General features: G+C 44.8%; 1 protein-coding gene across 1 annotated transcript in view; it reads right to left on the bottom strand.

Moving 5' to 3' along the window:
• Nucleotides 1-16,317, bottom strand: part of LOC149453540 (uncharacterized) — a 109,845-nt gene that overhangs the window by 50,074 nt on the left and 43,454 nt on the right. Inside the window, exon 3 of the mRNA XM_089688170.1 lies at nt 4,739-4,805. Within this exon, the coding sequence (XP_089544296.1) occupies nt 4,739-4,805 (67 nt within the window). The remainder of the gene's footprint in view (nt 1-4,738; nt 4,806-16,317) is intronic.

Here is a 16,317-nt window from a genome sequence, read left to right as displayed (position 1 = left end):
TTTCTGAATGAAGATATATAAGGAGCACATCCTTCAGTCATCCCAGCAGTGGTGGCACATTCCTTAAGGTTACACACAGTGGAAGAAAGTAGGTGAGGGGAGAGCCAAGTTAAGGTCCCAATACCTTTCATGGGGGGTTACTAGAGTTGAGCATCCCATGCAAAGGGGATGTGAGTGGTCCCAATAACTCCCACATCCTACTCCCGTTTCCCCCAAGGGGAAGCTAAAATAGAAAGAGCCTCACAGAGTACATTTTTGATGTTGCTTGGTCTTCCAGACATTAACCATGCTGATGACCCTGTTGGACTCCTGCTAGGACTATTTATATTTCAGCCCTACTTTCCAAGATGCAATACACTGGCAGGGATATGGCTGGTACTTCCCAGAGTCACACCTCTGGGGACCTCTCATGGCTGTCTAGGAAAATACACTGCCTACTCAATCCAAGGGGGTCTAGTCTCATACCTAGCTATGGCGAAAACTCATGGCCAAACCTTGGAGCTACAGTCCTGTGCCCCTACCCTACATTTTGTCTTGTTCTGTTACCTTAGACACACATTCAACTATTTCCATTTCGATACGTCATCTGCATCACTTTTTTTTATGCCCAATGACTTTATAAAAACTATCACCAACCAATCTTTTGGGGCCACCACACAGGGCCTTCTTCTCAAGGCAGAGTGATGCCCCATTTGCCTTGAAATATCGGTTGGTGTTACTTGTGAGGCAAACCAAGAGCTGGTGGAATTTTCTACAGATTTAATTTAGCATAAAGGTGCCGTCTCTTTTGTCTACTACAAGCGCCCGGAAGCTCATGGGTGTTTGTCCGTATGGCCTACAGCTGGAATTATCTGAAAATATCTGAATTATGATGCCTTAACATAGGCTTGTCTGCTGCCCAATGACTTTATAAAAACTATCACCCACCAATCTTTTGGGGCCACCACACAGGGCCTTCTTCTCAAGGCAGAGCGATGCCCCCTTTGCCTTGAAATATTGGTTGGTGTTACTGGTGAGACAAATCTTCAAGAGCTGGTGGAATTTTCTATAGATTTAATTTAACAGAAAGGTGCCGTATCTTTTGTCTAGTACAAGCGTCCTGAAGCTCATTGGTGTTTGTCCGTATGGCCTACAGCTGGAATTATCTGAAAATATCTGAATTATGATGCCTTAACATAGGCTTGTCTGCTTCCCAATGACTTTATAAAAACTACCACCAACCAATCTTTTGGGGCCACCACACAGGGCCTTCTTCTCAGGGCAGAGTGATGCCTCCTTTGCCTTGAAATATCAGTTGGTGTTACTGGAGAGACAAATCTTCAAGAGCTGGTGGAATTTTCTACAGATTTAATTTAACAGAAACGTGCCATCTCTTTTGTCTACTACAAGCGCCCAGAAGCTCATGGGTGTTTGTCCATATGGCCTACAGCTGGAATTATCTGAAAATATCTGAATTATGATGCCTTAACATAGGCTTGTCTGCTTTGGGATTACTGTGCAATTTCTAAACATAGTCCCTGTACTGGGCATTTTATTTTTAGATCATCCATCACGGAGCTATGCTCGGCATATAGAGTTAAACTGTTTCTGGGACACACAACTCTCCACATCATAAATTCCTAGCGCATTTCACTGCCATCATAACAAGGTGCTATTAGATTAAGGTTTAGCAGCCCAGGGCAGTAATGGATGCCCGTCCATGTGGCTTCATTGTTTTCAGCACGGTACATATGCATCAACTTATTGCAATTCAAACTGATGGATTACTGTACTAAAACTCAAACAGGAAATATTTTTTTTCTCTTTTACTTCTTCAGAGGTCGAGCCTCCTCCCGGGAACATTTCAGCAATAAGCGATCTCTAAGGAGCGAAGTTTTCTGCCAGGCGGAATGTCAGACCCAGCGTTCTGGTTACATGTAATCAGCGCAGCTGGGGGGGGGGGGGACTAGGTTAGAGGTCTTGGTATGGCCTTTGAAGTGGAAAAACAGACTGGATCCTGATATACCTACAGCCTGTAGATTAGATGGTGGTTTGCAGCTAATGGTTTGCTTCTCTGATGTTTCAATATACTGGGATCCTATAGAGCAAAGAACTTTACCAAGAGCTTATCAATGCTCCTCAAAGAAAAACTCCACCAAATTGGTAGAACATAACGAATTGCTACACACAGTTAGTAAAAATTGTTGTCATACCCCCCCAAAAAAATCTCCAAAGCAGTTCTCTCTAATAAAGGAAGTATTATACTTACCTCTCTAGCAGCCTGCCTTTCCTATATTCCTTTCACTAAAACAGACCTTCCACCTCAGTGGCAAGGTCTACTTATTCAAGTTGCCCCTCTCCCCCTCCAAAATGCCAGCTCTTAGGGGGGGTGGCGTCATCCTCCATGCAGTCAGATCTCGGAGGATATTGAGTAACCCTACCCACATGGAATCAAAATATATTTGAAATATATTTGAAAAATATTCTTCCCAAATATATTGCCCTACATCTGAAATACTACAATTTTGTCCATATTCAATATACTTCAATACATATATATATATTTCTATGTGTATGTGTATATATATATATATATATATACATACAGTATGTATACAGACATTAGGAGTAGGTAGTGCGGAAAGCACAGGGGTCAGGAGTGAGTAACACACAGAGTGCAGAAGTCAGGAGTGAGTAACGCACATAGTGCAGGGGTCGGGAGTGAGTAACACACAGGGGCGGACTGACAACTCATGGGGCCCCCGGGCAATAGGGGATCATGGGGCCCCGTGTCCTTGCCCAAACTCAAAAAAGCCTATGAAAAAGGTACCAGGGGCATCTCATGGGGCCCCCTACTGACCTCGGGCCTCGGGCAGTGCCCGAGTTTCCAGATGGTCAGTCTACCCCTGGTAACACACAGAGAGCAGGGGTTTGGAGTAAGTAATGCAGAAAGCACAGGGGTCAGGAGTCAGTTATACACAGAGTGCAGAGGTCAGGAGTCAGTTATACACAGAGTGCAGAGGTCAGGAGTCAGTTATACACAGAGTGCAGAGGTCAGGGGTCAGTTATACACAGAGTGCAGAGGTCAGGAGTCAGTTATACACAGAGTGCAGAGGTCAGGAGTCAGTTATACACAGAGTGCAGAGGTCAGGAGTCAGTTATACACAGAGTGCAGAGGTCAGGAGTAAGTCATACACAGAGTGCAGAGGTCAGGAGTCAGTTATACACAGAGTGCAGAGGTCAGGAGTCAGTTATACACAGAGTGCAGAGGTCAGGAGTCAGTTATACACAGAGTGCAGAGGTCAGGGGTCAGTTATACACAGAGTGCAGAGGTCAGGGGTCAGTTATACACAGAGTGCAGAGGTCAGGGGTCAGTTATACACAGAGTGCAGAGGTCAGGAGTAAGTCATACACAGAGTGCAGAGGTCAGGAGTCAGTTATACACAGAGTGCAGAGGTCAGGAGTCAGTTATACACAGAGTGCAGAGGTCAGGAGTCAGTTATACACAGAGTGCAGAGGTCAGGAGTCAGTTATACACAGAGTGCAGAGGTCAGGGGTCAGTTATACACAGAGTGCAGAGGTCAGGGGTCAGTTATACACAGAGTGCAGAGGTCAGGAGTCAGTTATACACAGAGTGCAGAGGTCAGGAGTAAGTCATACACAGAGTGCAGAGGTCAGGAGTCAGTTATACACAGAGTGCAGAGGTCAGGAGTCAGTTATACACAGAGTGCAGAGGTCAGGAGTCAGTTATACACAGAGTGCAGAGGTCAGGGGTCAGTTATACACAGAGTGCAGAGGTCAGGAGTAAGTCATACACAGAGTGCAGAGGTCAGGAGTCAGTTATACACAGAGTGCAGAGGTCAGGAGTCAGTTATACACAGAGTGCAGAGGTCAGGAGTCAGTTATACACAGAGTGCAGAGGTCAGGGGTCAGTTATACACAGAGTGCAGAGGTCAGGGGTCAGTTATACACAGAGTGCAGAGGTCAGGAGTAAGTCATACACAGAGTGCAGAGGTCAGGAGTCAGTTATACACAGAGTGTAGAGGTCAGGAGTCAGTTATACACAGAGTGCAGAGGTCAGGAGTCAGTTATACACAGAGTGCAGAGGTCAGCAGTCAGTTATACACAGAGTGCAGAGGTCAGGAGTAAGTCATACACAGAGTGCAGAGGTCAGGAGTCAGTTATACACAGAGTGCAGAGGTCAAGAATTTAGCATCATAGTGAAAGCAATAAAGTTCAGGGCAGACACTGGAGTCTCTGTGTGAACAGAAGGGGAAAGCATTCAGCTCAGAATGTATGTTTGCCACTCTGAGTAATCAGCATTGATGTTGTAAAATCCTTTCACCTTTCTTTCTCTTCTCCCCCACAAGATGTTGTCTTCGCTGCTGTCAGGGCTTCTATCCAGGCCTGGTGGTGTATGTATTCAGAGCTAATATGCCCTACACAATAGGAAGCCCTCATAATGGGCACAGCAGGTGTACAGACCCGAGAACTCAGCACAGGGATGGTGGGAACCCTTCATAATGGGCACAGCAGGTGTACAGACCTGGGGATTCAGCACAGGGATGGTGGGAACCCCTCATAATGGGCACAGAAAGTGTACAGACCCGGGAACTCAGCACAGGGATGGTGGGAACCCCTTATGGGCAAAGTAGGAATTGGGGTGGATTGACACTTTAATTTTGTTATATTGTGTTCTCAGGACTTGGTTGGAAATACACAATAGGAACACCACGTGTACCCAGCCTAAGCCACTTACCACCTTTTTCAGCTCAGAACTTGGCCTTTCTCTTTTTATTCTACTGCCACTTAAATCCGCAGTTTTCCTGAAAAACAGAGAATTAAAGAAGTCATATGGCTGATACAGCATCTCAGATCACACACATTGTGGCATTGGTGGCTTGCAGTAGGTATGCTGCCATGACTTACCTTACACTCCACACTTTGTTCTAGAACTGAATGACAGGCAGCTGAATACACACATATAATACATTTATGGGAGATGTTTTATCTGGCACATTTGTGTGTCTGTTCGTCCAGTCCTGCGATTTACACATGAACTAGTCCTGTTTTTTAGAGATGAGCTGCTAGTTCGGTGCAAACTCTGGTCTGGAAGTTTCAGCAAGAACTAAATGGGAAGTGAAACATTTACTACAACTTCTACTAGTACTGAGGAATGTGACAGCTTCCTTCTCTCTGGGCTTCTGGCTGTAAGGGAGCCGGCACACATGGAAGAAAAATATATTTAAAAAATATTCTTCCCAAATATATTGACATATATTTGAAATGCTACAATTTTGGCCATATTTAATATATTTCAATATATATATATATATACTGCATGTTGAAATGCAGTAAAAAAAAACTGTGTTTCCATCCTCCAAATTCCATACCAGACCCAATTTAAAGGGTCAAAAACAAGAAAAAAAGCATTCATCTCTAATATCCATACCAGACCAGGAAAGTGAAGGAAAAGCGTGCCCCTCCTCCTGAACCATACAGGTCATATGCCTTCAACAAGGTGGGGGTACCTTGCCCCTGGCCGGGAATCCCCGGCTGACAGCTGAATAGGCTGGGTGGGGATATGTCAGAATGCTGGTGACCCCTCCCATATGGAAGAAATATATTTTTTAAATATTCTTCCCAAATATATTGACATACATTTGAATTGCCCAGGGGCCCCATGAGTTGTCAGTCCGCCCCTGACTGTGAGAGCTGTGATTGGTCACAGTTTGTCACATGCTACAAGGCTGTTGTGAATAGCCTTGTACCATGTGACCTCTATGATCATTCACAGTTTTCACAAATAGTAAGCAATGATGTCAGAAGTGACCTCTTGCTTACTATTCATGTGATCACTGATTGGCCAATCAGTGATCACATGATCGGGACCTCGCACAGAGGTCCTGTACAGCGATCTGTATTCCGGCGCAATTTTACTTCAGCTAATTGCATTGCAGCGGATGTTTTTCCAGTCTTTTGAAGTGTAAATAGACAATGACTTACATGACCCTTATCACTGCCAAGTATTAACACTGACTGAGGGAACATGTCAGGAACATGCATTGGAACTCAGCTTTAATGTACATGTTCTCCTACCTAACATAGAACTAAAGGCATAAAATAGAATTCTAGCAGGCAGAGTTTAGTTTCGATTGTGCTTTATGCATTGACATACCTTCTTAGACCTAGTCTGTCCAGACAGCATGCTCACTTGCTGACTTGACACCATCTACAGGCAGCTTAACTCTTCAATAAGACACAGAAGTTGAATCCAATGCAATTTTACTTCAGCTAATTGCATTGCAGAGGATGCTTTCCCAGTCTTTTGAAGTGTAAATAGACAATGACTTACATGAGCCTTATCTCTGCCAAGTATTAACACTGACTGAGGGAACATGTCAGGAACATGCATTGGAACTCAGCTTTAAGACTGTACACTCCTTGAGGGTTAGGGACTGATATGAATGTACTATATATATATATATATATATATGGGTCATGGATTTGATTCCTGACCATGGTGCCTCCTGTATAGAGTTTGCATGTTCTCCCTGTCCCTGCGTGGAATTCCTCAGGGTACTCCAGTTTCCTCCCACACTCCAAAGACATGCTGGTAGGTTAATTGGCTCCTGTCTAAATTGTCCTAGTTTCACCCCTGGCCATGCGGGATCTCCTGCATGGTAGGGGTTGGGGAAAGACCTGGCAACCTTCCCTGTAAAAATAATTGCTAAGAGAATTCATGGAAAAAGTCGCTTACGAGTGACGGTCCATGCAATCGCCAAGGGTGGGATACGACTGAATGGATAGATAGATAGAGATATGTGTGTGTAAAGCGCTGCGTAAATTGATGGCGCTATACAAGTACCTGTAATAAATAAATAAATATGTTCTCCTACCTAACGTAGAACTAAAGGCATAAAATAGAATTCTAGCAGGCAGCGTTAACACTCACTGAGGGAACATGGAATAAAGAGGGAGGGTCCAGCTAAGACTGAACTAACTAGCTTTAAACAGGGGGGGGGGAGGAAAGAGGGAGGACCAAATCTTATAGGTAGACATAATGTAGTGGCTCAAAACCACCACTAGATGTCAGTATACTACAGAATAATAATAACCTGATGTAGTTGAATGCAACACAGAAAAATGACATAAAAGTAAAGCAGAGCAGGCAGGCTCTTTACTGCAGAAGAGATTTGCCATGTTTCTTCTCCAATAAAACAAATTTACCTGTCTGTTCACAATCGGCAGCATGTGCAGCTCAGTTTCTTTTTTTTTTCGCAGCACAGTGCCAATGTGCCAGGATAAACAAATCTTTTGGGTGCGCAGGAGGGACGTCAGCCAATCAAGATGGCCAAACGCCGGCATCCAGAAAAAGCCAAGGAGAAGGTGCCGGTGAAGGACCTTGTGGGCATCAGACCATTAGAGCAGAGGTAAGTATCTCTGCCTGTAGTTCCACTTTAAAGTCCATCTAAAACTAAATGTCTGTCTAAGACAGGGGCGGACTGACCATTCGTGCATGCGGGCACTGCCCGAGGGCCCGGGGTCAGTAAGGGGCCCCATGAGATGCCCCTGGTACCTTTCATTGTTTTTTTCATAGGCTTTTTTGGGTGTGGGCAAGGACACGGGGCCCCATGATCCCCTATTGCCCGGGGGCCCCATGAGTTGTCAGTCTGCCCCTGGTCTAAGGCATACAGTAGATGGCCGACTGTCCCGGATTTGTCTTGCAATGCTATGTGCCCCGCCAAAAAAGGCAATTGTGGCGATAAGGGCCATGGTGGGGCTGTCTTCACATATATAGAGGTCAGCCTATATAGTGGGTTCAATTGGTGGTACTCTCAAATTTAAAGGCAGGATCAAATTTAAAGGCATGATTTGGGGGCGCCCGACTAGAAGATGGCAGGATGAAATGTGGGATATGAGCAGCGTTAACAGTATCCTGGGACCTGGGAACATAATGTTGATAGGTATTCTAAGACTACCTTATCCACATGGTGACAACACGGCTGTGAGATTTCACTGCAGAATGAATAGCGTTGTCACTCTGAAGTGTCTTTTTAAAAGTGTAGCACGTTCAAACGAAATTGATCGATCTGCCATAAATCCAGTGAGCTCCTAGCTTCCTGTAGTGAGGTGACAACTCTGCTGCACTGAAATTCCAAATGTGCTGTTAGTCCTGCCTGGGTTCTCCTCTTCTGGACTACAGAACACCTCTCTCTTTTGTTGCATAGGTGAGAGCAGTGGTGTCTTTAGGTTTTTTGCTGCCCTAGGCAACACAAAAATCAGGCGCCCCCCTGACGAAGATAGCCTAACACCGACCAACACCCCTCCCATTAACAGAGAGAAAGACACTTTCACAGCTCCGGACATCCCCAGAAATGTGAGTCGGGCTCTGCATACACCATCAAGCAGCCCGTTGCCTCTTTTGGATCCCACCTGGTCCCCATGCTGAATATGTCCCTTTTTCCTGGGGGGGTGGTGCTGCCCCCCTGAAAAAATGCCACCCTAGGCAAATGCCTTGTTTGCCTTGTGGTAAATACGCCCCTGGGTGAGAGGAGGAGGGGTTACGGAGATGAGGAGAGGGAGGGGTTATGGTGATGAAGAGGAGATGTTCTGAAGTCCAGCAGAACTGCATGAAATTGAGTCAGATGCAGGGGCGGACTGACAACTCATGGGGCCCCCGGGCAATAGGGGATCATGGGGCCCCTGTGTCCTTGCCCAAACTCAAAAAAGCCTATGAAAAAGGTACCAGGTGCATCTCATGGGGCCCCCTACTGACCCCGGGCCCTCGGGCAGTGCCCAAGTTTCCAAATGGTCAGTCCGCCCCTGGTCAGATGATAACTTCCTGTAATGAGATGAAAACTTTGCCGCACTGACATCCCGACAGCGTTGTTAGGACTGCTTCGCTTGACTACAAAACACCTCCCTCTTTTGTTGTGTAGATGAGAAGAGGAGGAGAGGTTGTGTAAATGAGGAGAGGGAGGTGTCATGGAGAGAGGAGGGAGTTCTGTAGTCCAGCAGAAGAGAACTGCTAAAAATACAGCCAGTTTTTGTAATGAGCTGACAACACACAGCCTCAGCTGCACAGAAATCCCAATTATTATGTTGTCAGCTCATATACGGAGTAAGGTGCTCACTGGATTTCTGACAGATTGGGTAGTTGTGGGGACTTGCAGTATTTTTAACCATTCGCCCTCCAGAGGATTTCCCCCCCCCCCCCGACCAGGCCATTTTTTGTGATACGGCGCTGCGTTACTTTAACTCACAATTGCACGGTCATGCAACGCTGTGTATTAATGACATTTACGTCCTTTTCTCCCCACAAACAGAGCTTTGCTTTGGTGGTATTTAATCGCCTCTGCGGTTTTTTTTTTTTGCGCTATAAACAGAAAAAGACCGGCAATTTTGCAAAAAAAAAAAAACCGCAATATTTTTGACTTTTTGCTATAAAACATATCCAGTAAAAAAAATGTAAAAATCTAATTTAGACCTAAATGTATTCTTTGACATGTCTTTGCTAAAAAAAATCCCAGTGCGTGTAAATTAATTGGTTTACATGGAAGTTATAGCGTTTACAAATGGCGGTATAGATATAGGAATATTTATTTTATTTATTTTACTAGTAATGGTGGTGATCAGCGACTTATAGCAGGACTGCGGCGGGCATTCTGACACTGGGGGGGGGGGGGGGGCTGACTAACTGGCACTGACATCTCCAGTGACACCAATACAGTGCTAATAAAAAGAACTGACTCTGTACTAATGGCACTGGGCAGGAAGGGGTTAACATCTGGGGCGATCAACGGGTTAACTGTGTGCTGTGTGTCTGTTTAACATTGTGTGCTGTGTGTGATTTACTGGGGAGAGAAGCTGCTTTGCATGGCTCTACTGTGCAGAGCCATATGAAGCAGCCTGTTTGTGCTGTCAGGGGATGGATCTGTGTTGTTTACACACAGACCTCTCCCCTGTCAACTCCACCTCTGATCACCAAGTCCTGGCTGAGAATCGGTGGCCGGGACCCAGTGAATGACATGCCGAGGAGCCAGTAACAGCGCGGGTAGGGAGCGCATGTGTGCAACTGCAAAATTATGTACATATTTATTTATTATTTATTTCAGGTACTTATATAGCACCATCAATTTACGCAGCGCTTTACATATATATTGTACATTCACATCAGTCCCTAACCCTCAAGGGGTATACAATCTAAGGTCCCTAACTCACATTCATACATACACATACTAGGGACAATTTAGACAGGAACCAATCAACCTACCAGCATGTCTTTGGAGTGTGTGAGGAAAGCGGACTACCCGGAGGAAACCCATATATCTCATTTTGTGCATCCCTGCTGCCCTGTAGCAGTACTTCTGCTATAGGACAGTCGGGAAGCCGTTAAAAAGTATAAAACACAGGGAAATACATGCACGGCGTATGCGAGACATACTAAATTTGACGGGAAATAGTGCACTCGCTCACTGTACTTGTATCTATAGAAGAGCAGCATTGCCATCTTCGGACAGGAATGTGCTAGGACTACAGAAGCCTCCCCTCCATCTCTATAACACAAATGGGGAGGTGTTCTGTAGTTCACCGAGGATAATGAACAGGTCAGATAATACTGCTTGAGATGACACTGTGGAGTGTACAGGAAACAGGATAGCAGAAAAACAAACCAAAGTTTTGATCTTCAGATGTTTCTAGAAGCTGAAGAAATCCTCCCCTCCGGGACAACATATTTTGACAGCGCTGAAAGCTGAAAATTGGCCTGGACAGGAAGGGGGTAAAAGTGTCCAGACTTGAAGTGGTTAATGTAACTAGGGTAAGTATCTGGATGTGACCTGGTATCAGCCTCTTGCTGTCCCTGTACAGCAGGGCTGAAGTATAAGAGGAAGAAGCAGCACAAGGAGCAGTTCAGTTCATGTGCTAACACAAAACATGCTGATGGGAGAAGAGAACAGTGACATAGAGATATGCTCATCACTGTGCGGCTACTCCATTCACTGTCCAGTCACAGTTGGGGGGCTGATCCAGGACTACTTGGGGTGGGAAGAAGTTGGCTGAATGATCCTGGCAGGAAAAAAAAGTAATACAGGGGGCAGGGGCGGACTGACAACTCATGAGGCCCCCAGGCAATAGGGGATCATGGGGCCCCTGTGTCCTTGCCCAAACTCAAAAAAGCTTATGAAAAAGGTACCAGGGGCATCTCATGGGGCCCCCTACTGACCTCGGGCCCTCAGGCAGTGCCAGAGTTTCCAAATGGTCAGTCAGCCCCCGCCACAGGGGTAAATCTCTGTATTTATGTAAATATTGCAGCAAAAGTTGATAGGAGGAGAGAGCAGAGTGGCAGAGAGAGTGGCAGAGAGAGGAGTTCATTTCTGTGCTGCTGCTTCTTTCGCTGTCCAGTCACAGGTTGGGGGCTGATCCGGGACAATATAGGTTCGAAGAAAATTGATTGGGCAGCACAGTGGCTAAATGGTTAGCACTTCCTCCTGGCAGTACTAGGGTCATTGGTTCAAGTCCCAACCACGGCACCACCTGCCAGCAGTTTGCATGTTCTCCCTGTGTCTGCGTGGGTTTCCTCTGGGTACTCCGGTTTTCTCCCAAACTCCAAAGACATGCTGGTAGGTTAATTGGCTCCTGTCTAAATTGTCCCTAGTATGTGTATGTATGAATGTGAGTTAGGGACCTTAGATTGTACACCCCTTGAGGGTCAGGGACTGATGTGAACAGGGGCGGACTGACCATTCGGAAACTCGAGCACTGCCCAAGGGCCCGGGGTCAGTAAGGGTCCCCATAATATGCCCCTGGTACCTTTTTCATAGGCTTTTTTGAGTTTTGGCAAGGACACAGGGGCCCCATGATCCCCTATTGCCCGGGGGCCCCATGAGTTGTCAGTCCGCCCCTGGATGTGAATGTACAATATATATGTAAAGTGCTGTGTAAATTGACGGCGCAATATAAGTACCTATAATAATTAATAAATAATGAATGAGGCTGGTGGGAAAAAAGTACTGTGGGGAGGGGGAAACATTTTGAATTGACAGTAAATTTTGCAGAACAAGGTGACAGAAGGAGAGAGGACAGTGACAGACAAATGGTTGGGGGCTCATCCGGGATAACGTGAGCTGGAAGGAAGTTGGTTAAATGATGCTGGCAGAAAAAAAAGTACTACAGGGGGGAAATATATGGATTGACGTAAATTTTTTCAGTAAAAGCCGTTTTTGGTATTTTATCTTCATTTTTATCTTTGGCTGCTTTGGAAACAAACTTTAGTAAGATTGTGAAACAACTTTATAGACAACATGGACATATCAAGGCCAGGTGCTACAAATAAAAAAAGGCAAATTGTCTTCCACACAAACAGGCAATAAACTTGGAAGGATCTCCTTGACTCCTTGACTGACTGTAATCCTCTATGGCACATTGACGAGGTCATGGGGCCAGTAGAAGATCTCAGAGTTTAGGGGTTCAGTGCAGACAAGTCATCTTGCTTTCATCACATGGTGCACAGAAGCCTTGCACAGCAATGTATCAAACCTGGCAGATCTTCAGCACTAATATACACCAGATGGATCCAATTTCCTGACCCTGAAAACATTTTCTCTGAGAATTCAACATATAGACAGGCTGGACAATAGAAGAGTCAGGAGGACCAGATCCTAGAGATCAGAGACACTTCTACCAGGTGTCATTCAGAGGTGTGTACAGGGGCGGACTGACAACTCATGGGGCCCCCTGGCAATAGGGGATCAAGGGGCCCCTGTGTCCTTGCCCACACTCAAAGCACACCCAAAAAAGCCTATAAAAAAGGTACCAGGGGCATTTCATGGGGCCCCCTACAGACCCTGGGCCCTCAGGCAGTGCTGAGTGCTCGAATGGTCAGTCCACCCCTGCTCACAGTATTTTTCAATGGCTGCAAGAATGCAGCCAGAGAGAAGGAGAAATTATTGTATTTACAGACTTTATGGGTATAAAAGCAATCAGTGTAAAAAAAAAAATCTTCATCACCCCCCACAAGTAGTACAGTGTCACCATGGTGACACTACTGCTAGGGTGACAGTATGTAAAAGAAAAAAAAAATACAAATAATAATAATATAAAAAAAAATAAGTGTAAACATTTTTTTTGAAAAATTATAATTTTTGGTTATAAACTAACTTTTTTTTCTATGGTTGAACTGGATGGACGTTTGTCTTTTTTCAGCCAGACTAACTATGTAACTATGTATATACTAAACAGATAGATGAATACATTTTGGCCAAGATTTATGAAGAAAGATTATTTATTTGCAAAATTTTATAAGAAAAACTCTTTTTTTTTTCAAAATGTTTGAACTTTTTCATTTATATAGCAAAAAAAAAAATAAAAATCCCAGTGGTGTCCTTGCCCAAACTCAAAAAAGCCTATGGAAAAGGTACCAGGGGCATCTCATGGGGCCCCCTACTGATCCCGGGACCTCAGGCAGTGCCCGAGTTTCCAAATGGTCAGTCCGCCCCGGGTGTATATTTCCTATTTTAACCAATTCAGCTCTCCCCACTGTACACCCCCAAGGAGCAAAGAAATTTCTACATTTCTGTAGAAATTATTTATTCAGCAATAACTTTGTCATTACTTAGGCTCCATGCACCCTAGGAGCTGAAGAAAAAAAAACACAGGAAAAATGCTGGATCTTTTTTGGTGTTTTTCCATGTTTGTGCCATCGATTTGCAGTGCGTAGCTGGTTGCTAAGGAGCAGGTGGCAAGCTGGCCGCCCGCGTCCCTAACAACCAAAGACTCATCAGCGGTCAGCAGGGTTCCCTGAATGTTAACAAAAAAATTGCTGGCAATTCCAGTTGGAGAAAAAAAGAAACAGGGTCTGTTATAGATTTTAAGGAGAACCCTGTGCCAAAATTAAAAAAAACAAACTGCGTGCCCCCCCCCACCTTCCTTTCCAAAATCCTTACCAGACCCTTATCTGAGCATGACCATGACAGGCCAGGAAAGTGTAGGGTGCGAGTGGGCATCCCCTAACCATACCAGGCCACGTGCCTTAACATGCTTTGGGGTGGGGGGGCCTAAGGTTGTGGAAAAGATGCCCTTGTCCCCATCGATATGGGGACAAGGTCCTTTGGGAGGGTTCAGGAGGGGAGGGAGGGCGCTCGCCTATCCCCCCTCCATTTCCTTGCCTACCAGGCTGCATGCTTGGATAAGGGTCTGGTAAGGATTTTGGAAAGGAGGGGGGGCACGCATTTTTTTTTTTTTACAGTTTGGCAGGGGGTTCTTTTTAAAATCTATATTAGACCCTGTTTCTTTTTTTCTTCTACTGGAATTGCCGGCAATTCTTTTGTTTACATTCAACCGCCAGCAGGGAACTTTGTATCCCTCTATCTTCTGTCTGATCAATGTTTATAAACAATGTTACTTTGTATCTCTCTATCTGTATACAGTGGATATAAAAAGTCTGCACACCCCAGTTAAAATGTTAGGTTTCTGTGATGTAAAAAAATTAGACAAAGATAAATAATTTCAGAACTTTTTCCACCTTTAATGTGACCTATAAACTGTACAACTCAATTGAAAAACAAAGTGAAATCTTTTAGGGAAAGGGGGGGCGGGAGAAAAAAAAAACTAAAATAATGTGGTTGCATAAGTGTGCACACCCTCTATAACTGGGGATGTAGCTGTGTTCAGAATTACATGCAAAATCATGTTAAATAGGAGTCAGTACACACCTGCCATCATTTAAAGTGCCTCTGATTAACCCAAAATAAAGTTCAGCTGTTCTAGTAGGTCTTTCCTGACATTTTCTTAGTCGCATCCAACAGCAAAAGCCATGGTCCGCAGAGAGCTCCCAAAGCATCAGAGGGATCTCATTATCAAAAGGTATCAGTCAGGAGAAGGGTATAAAAGAATTTCCAAGGCATTAGATACAGTGGGGCAAAAAAGTATTTAGTCAGCCACCAATTGTGCAAGTTCTCCCACTTAAAAAGATGAGAGAGGCCTGTAATTGGCATCATAGGTAGACCTCAACTATGAGAGACAAAATGAGAAAAAAAATCCAGACAATCACATTGGCTGATTTGGAAAGAATTTATTTGCAAATTATGGTGGAAAATAAGTATTTGGTCACCTACAAACAAGCAAGATTTCTGGCTCTCACAGACCTGTACCTTCTTCTTTAAGAGGCTCCTCTGTCCTGCACTCATTACCTGTAACAATGGCACCTGTTTGAACTTGTTATCAGTATAAAAGACACCTGTCCACAACCTCAAACAGTCACACTCCAAACTCCACTATGGTGAAGACCAAAAAGCTGTCGAAGGACACCAGAAACAAAATTGTAGACCTGCACCAGGCTGGGAAGACTGAATCTGCAATAGGCAAGCAGCTTGGTGTGAACAAATCAACTGTGGGAGCAATAATGAGAAAATTACCATGGAACACAGTGAAGGGAGCCATCATCAAGTAGAGAAAATATGGAGCAACAGTGACATTACCAAGAACTGGACGTCCCTCCAAAATGGATGAAAAAGACGAGAAGAAAACTGGTCTGGGAGGCTGCCAAGAGGCCTACAGCAACTTTATAGAAGCTGCAGGAATATCTGGCAAGTACAGGCTGTGTGGTCCATGTGACAAGAATCTCCCGTATTCTTCATATGTCTGGGCTATGGGGTAGAGTGACAAGATGGAAGCCTTTTCTTACAAAAAACATCCAAGCCCGGCTAAATTTTGCAAAAACACATCTGAAGTCTCCCAAAAGCATGTGGGAAAATGTGTTATCGTCTGATGAAACCAAGTTAGAACTTTTTGGCCATAATTCCAAAAGATATGTTTGGTGCAAAAACAACTCTGCACATCACCAAAAGAACACCATACCCACAGTGAAGCATGGTGGTGGCGGCATCATGCTTTGGGGCTGTTCTTCTTCAGCTGGAACTGGGGCCTTAGTCATGAAAGAGGGAATTCTGAACAGTTCCAAATAGCAGTCAATATTGGCACAAAACCTTCAGGCTTCTGCTAGAAAGCTGAACATGAAGAGGAACTTCATCTTTCAGCATGACAACGACCCAAAGCATACATCCAAATCAACAAAGGAATGGCTTCACCAGAAGAAGATTCAAGTTTTGGAATGACCCAGCCAGAGCTTAGACCTGAATCCAATGGAAAATCTGTGGAGTGATCTGATGAGGGCTGTGCACAGGAGATGCCCTCGCAATCTGACAGATTTGGGGTGTTTTTGCAAGGAAGAGTGTGCAAATATTGCCAAGTCAAGAAGTGCCATGCTGATAGACTCTATAACCCTACACCCACAGTTGATCCAGAGGAAGGCAAAATGCCCAGTAAAGCATGATACAA

Source organism: Staurois parvus, unplaced genomic scaffold, assembly GCF_062004578.1.
Source record: "Staurois parvus isolate SC_StPar_1 unplaced genomic scaffold, SC_StPar_1.0 ptg000448l, whole genome shotgun sequence".
Lineage (NCBI taxonomy): Eukaryota > Metazoa > Chordata > Amphibia > Anura > Ranidae > Staurois > Staurois parvus.
The sequence above is the reverse complement of the archived record's forward strand: the minus strand, read 5'-3'. Positions and strand labels throughout refer to the sequence as shown.